The 5571-nt window shown below is 30.7% G+C and overlaps 1 protein-coding gene across 2 annotated transcripts; it reads left to right on the forward strand.

Moving 5' to 3' along the window:
- Positions 1 to 2097: 2097 nt before the first annotated feature.
- Positions 2098 to 4246, forward strand: LOC131012043 (uncharacterized). Of its 2 annotated transcripts, none has more exons than XM_057939952.1 (3): positions 2098 to 3415; positions 3509 to 3671; positions 3733 to 4246. In XM_057939952.1, the coding sequence occupies exons 1-3, from the start codon at positions 2663 to 2665 to the stop codon at positions 4149 to 4151; spliced, it is 1335 nt and encodes a 444-aa protein (XP_057795935.1). In that variant the 5' UTR covers positions 2098 to 2662; the 3' UTR covers positions 4152 to 4246. The 2 variants fall into 2 exon arrangements, with proteins under 2 accessions (XP_057795935.1, XP_057795936.1); XM_057939953.1 differs by having other exon boundaries at positions 3984 to 4246.
- The last annotated feature ends 1325 nt before the right edge of the window (positions 4247 to 5571 follow it).

Here is a 5571-nt window from a genome sequence, read left to right on the forward strand (position 1 = left end):
CATATATTATACAAATGAAAAGACATTTCCCCATGACCAAATGTGTCCACCACTATAGCAGCCAGTTTTATTCAAAATTTGAGAACGAGGAGACAATCAACCTACACATTTACATACTCTATTTAATCAATATTTATATAAAATATTATTCGTACAATGTTTCACCCATCGAACTTAAAAATTGAGGATTTCCATGTTTTTTAGCATTGCACTAAAGTTGGATCCACAAACATTCTCTGAGTTTTATTTTATTATATTTTCCTTTTCGAAACATGGTTTGGATCGTACAAATCGTTACAGAAGAACTTTAAATTAAATTAGTATCGTCTCAAAAGAATTAATGAATGTACTATCTACTATATAGTATTTATTTTTAGGGTGAATCTACTATCTATTTATTAAACTGAAGGGAAAATGGAGTATGAAATTGAGAAATATCAAACTCTCGAGCATTTACTTTACATAATTGATAAGATTAATGATTAAATATTTTTATCTCGAAAAATAAGATTTCTTCAATTTTACCTCTTTGATGGGATAAGAATCAAGTAAAACTATCTTGATAGAAATAATCAAGAGTCTTGAGATATCCTAAAACCTCAATCCATCAAAGTAAACAAAAAATTAACCTTACTATATATTTTTATTTATGAAGACTAATTTTTCAAAGTAATGCCCTCTTAGTGACTGTGTTAACATGCAACATCATTTATCTCGAAACTCAAAAAGGATTTGACTTAGCTTATTTTAAGGGAGCTTACAAGTTGTCAATCTCCAAAAACTTTAAACTTTATATATATATATATATATATATATAGTGATTGAATCAAATAAAAACCTCTCTTAATATACATACTACAAACCATTTTCAGTTAACCTATAAAATATCTACAATATATATATATATATATATAGGAGAGCGTTCTAATGAGCTAATGAGATCTCCTATATGTGGTGAGATCTTAGATTGATTTGTAGATGTTGATTTAATGTATGATACTGCTGATATTTATCTAATATAGGAATAATTTTAGATATAACGTAGTTTAATTTGAAATGATGAGTTCAGGTATTTGTTGTATCAAATAGGAATTATTTTCAAAAGATTTACTATGTATTCATTACTTCGACCAATAAATTTATGGTTCAAGGTTCCAATTTCATAGATAATAAACATTAAATTTTTTTAATTCATAATTTTTAACAGTGAAGTCAGGACATTTTATCTGACCTCATTGTATATATTGTTGGGTCATTTCTAAGATCTTTTTATAGAAATCATTCGCAATTTCCTTGCAATTGTTAGGTCCTAAGATTTTACTTTAGAATAGAACACAATCATTTTTATACGGCTGCAAAATTTAAATAGTAATGCCTCGTTTGATACGGGTGATTAGGATATATAATATACCTATGACCAGGGGCGTAGCCAGGGGGGCTAGAGCCCCCCCCCCTAAATTTTGAATTTTTTTTTTTATAATATGTATATTATTTTTATTTTAATATATATATATATATATATATATATATATATATAAAAATAAATAACATAGGAAATTAAGGCTGAAATGAAAAGTGAAAACCCTTACAAGTGAAAACCCAAATTAAGAAGCTGCGCTGCGCCGCTGCTCCGCCTCGCTCGCACCACCACCGCCAGCCGCTGCTCCGCCTCGCACCACCACCGCCAGCCGCTGCTCCGCCTCGCACCACCACCGCCAGCCACTGCTCCCTGCCCGTCTCGCACCACCAGGTCCACCACCGTTGGAGAAAACATAGAGAGGTGAATTTCAGCCGCTGAATTTGTTGATTTTTTTTTTGGGAATGTGTTCTTGGAATGAGTTTTTTGAAGAAGACGATGGGTCGGCAGAATTTGTATGTTTTTGTATATGTTTTTGGGAATTTGTTGATGCAATTCAAAATATAGTTGGAATTTATTTAGTGGGAAGAATTAATGGAATTTGTATATGTTTTTGCAAATTTGTGGGTGGAATTAATGGAATTAATGGAATTTGTATAGTGGCCGAATTAATGGGCAGAATTAATTTAGTGGGCAGAATTAATTCCATTAATTTAGTGGCCAAATTTGTGGGCAGATCAAAGACATAGTGTGGCAAATATGTTTAGATCAAATGCTCGTGAGTTGGATGTTGCTTATCGCACTCGTTTGACGGCTTCATTGGATGTGACTCGTTTTCTATTGAAGCAAGGATTGCCTTTTCGTGGATATGATGAGTCGACTACTTCTTTAAATCGAGGTAATTTTCTTGAGTTGCTTCAATGGCATAGTGATCATAATGATGTTGTTTCCAAAGTTTTGGGTTCAAATGCTCCTGGTAATAATCAAATGAATTCCCCACAAATTCAAAAAGATTTAGCACGTGCTTGTGCTTCAGAGGTTACACTTGCTATAATCAATGATATTGGGGATAAAGTGTTTACCATGTTGGTTGATGAGGCTCGAGATGTTTCATTGAAAGAGCAAATGGGAGTTGTTTTAAGATATGTGAATGATAAATGATGTGTAGTTGAAAGATTTATTGGAATTGTGCATGTTGTTGACACTTGTTCACATTCTTTGAAAGATGCTCTTAGTGCTTTATTTGTGAAACATGGTTTATCACTATCAAAATTGAGGGGTCAAGGATATGATGGAGCTTCAAACATGAGAGGTGAGTTCAATGGGTTGAAAGCCTTAATATTGGAAGAAAATCCTTATGCTATGTACATTCATTGCTTTTCACATCAACTTCAGTTAATTGTTGTTGCTGTTGCTAAGAGTAACATGGCTGTGAAGGACTTTTTTAGCTATGTTTCCATGATAGTGAATACGACTGGAGCATCTTGCAAAAGAAAAGATCAACTTAGACAGTTAGAACATGAGAGATTGGTTAAAGAACTCAATGATGAAGTAAGGATGACTGGAAGAGGCCTAAATCAGGAAACTAGTTTGGCAAGACCTGGAGATACTCGATGGGGATCACATTATTTTACTTTGCTTCGTTTATGTGCTATGTGGCCTTCAGTTGAGAAAGTGTTGGAGAATATACGTGATGATACCACTAGCTCTGAGGTTAGAAGTACTACAAGAGGTTTGCTTGGAAAGATGAATAATTATGAGTTTGTCTTTGTGATGCACTTGATGAAATATTTGTTAGGAATGACAAATGAGTTGTCATTTGCCTTACAAATAAAGGATCAAAATATTGTGCAAGCCATGTCTCTGATTGATACAGTGAAAGCTCAATTACATGACTTTAGAAACACTGGTTGGGAGATAGTTTGTGATGAAGTAAATAGTTTTTGTGAGGTGAATGCCATTTCTTTGATTGATATGGAGGACACTATAACTCGACCTGGTTATAAGAGGCAGAGCATCACCAATGATCATTATTATCGTGTGGAGATTTTTACTGAGGTATTTGTTTTAATTTTCGATATTTAATTCATTTTATTTATATGAATTTTTCATATCTTAATAATAAGTTGTTATTTATTCTTGCAATGTTAGGTTGTTGATTTAATCATACAAGAGATGAATAATCGTTTTTCTGAAGCTAGCACCAATCTACTTAGGTGCATGGCATGTCTTGATCCGAGAAATTCTTTCTCTCAATTCGACATTAATCAACTCATGCGTTTCACTACTTGGTATCCTGAAGACTTCTCGACAGGTGATTATTTATATTTTTTACAATTATTTTGTAATGTCTTATTAATGTGCACTTTTAACAGGTGATTGTTTATGTCTTCAACAACAACTCCGTAATTTCTTAGCATCTGTGCGCCACAATCCTCGCTTTTCTACGACCACTGATTTGGAAAGTTTTGCTCAAGAAATGGTTCAAAGTGGCAATCATTTAATTTTTCAATTGGTTTATCGAATGATTGAGTTGACATTGGTTTTACCTGTTGCCACTGCTTCTGTTGAGAGAGCATTTTCTGCAATGAAAATTGTCAAAAGTGATTTGCGAAATCGTATGCAGGACGAGTGGATGAATGACAGTTTGATCGTGTACATTGAAAAGGATATTTTCTCAACGATTGATAACGAGAAGATATTGCAACGTTTTCAATCGATGAGTACTCGTCGCAATCAGTTGTCATCGCTTTCTCAAACAGAAACAAGTAGCTCACCAAGTATTTATTCTTAGGTTATTTGTAATGTATTGAAACTTTTTTAGTTATGTTATTTGAAATGTATTAGAACTATATTATCTATGAAAATGTCGTTATTATTATTATTATACTTGTATTTTAGTAAAAAATGTCTAAAATGTATTGAATGTCCCAAAAAAAAAAAAAAATTCGGGGGCGGCCCAAAAAAAATCCTGGCTCCGCCACTGCCTATGACACTCTATCTTGTTTGGTAAAAAGTACTAATACGGAACACACGGTTCTTTATGAATTAAAAATCCGAAAATATTTTATTGATTTGAGGGATTCTGTATACCACCTACGGAGGTGGTATACATAATACAAATCTTAATTATAACTATTATTAACGTTATTTAATCTTAATACATCGTACCAAACAACATATTATATTATATATATATATTAATACATTCTATCAAACATGATATTAATATGACATATAGTAAAAAATATTCCAATCAAACTTATTTCATACGGCGTACTGAATGAACCCTAAGTGAAAAAGAAGATATAATTAAGAGGAGCAAGATGCTGCACACTACTTGTGAGCTTCTATCATGCGCATCTATCTATATATATATAAAAGCTCATCCACCTTCACAAATTGTTTCCCGCCTAAAACTAGAGTGTAATTTCTATACCAATCACTATTTAATCCTATCTTAAATTTGGTAATTAATAATTAATTAAAGCATTTTTTTGAACTTGATTAATAAAGCATTAAATATGATACTCCATTCACATATTAATAGTCGGTTATATATATACACATGCATATAATGTAATACATAACATATGTATGTACATATCAATGTACTTATTTTTTGTGATTTATTACATATAATATATTAATATAGATAGTTTATAATTAATACATAACATATGTAAATTTATGATTTATGTATATATTTTGTTTATGGTAATTATTAGTTCACACCCACAAATATTATAGTATAGTAATTAATGATTCCTCCAAATATATTCATTGTCCATTATATATAATGTAAGAATAATGAATTACATTATACCATGAAATATGATAATTTCTCACATAATTTCAATTATTCCATTATTTAAGATTCTAAATTTTTTTTGAAATATTTATACCAATTATATTTGATCTATAGATGCTAAAAGAATAGTTTTCTTTCTCAAGCAATAATAACTTTTCTACTAATCTCTTTATCTTTATGTCAAAGCTAATCTTCTTATTTTTTTGTCAATTTTTCTACTAATATTCTTATTGTACGTAAAAGAAAACTATTCTCATAAATAATAATTTATATTTTTTCTACTAAAATTAACTTACTAATTTTAGAAATAATTTTTATTTTTTATTTTTTAGTTTGTCTTCATTTCGTCTACTCCAAATCATATTGGTATTTTTTTGTTATAAATTTTCTATTATTTTAATTA

The sequence above is a fragment of the Salvia miltiorrhiza genome, chromosome 2 (genome assembly GCF_028751815.1).
Source record: "Salvia miltiorrhiza cultivar Shanhuang (shh) chromosome 2, IMPLAD_Smil_shh, whole genome shotgun sequence".
NCBI lineage: Eukaryota > Viridiplantae > Streptophyta > Magnoliopsida > Lamiales > Lamiaceae > Salvia > Salvia miltiorrhiza.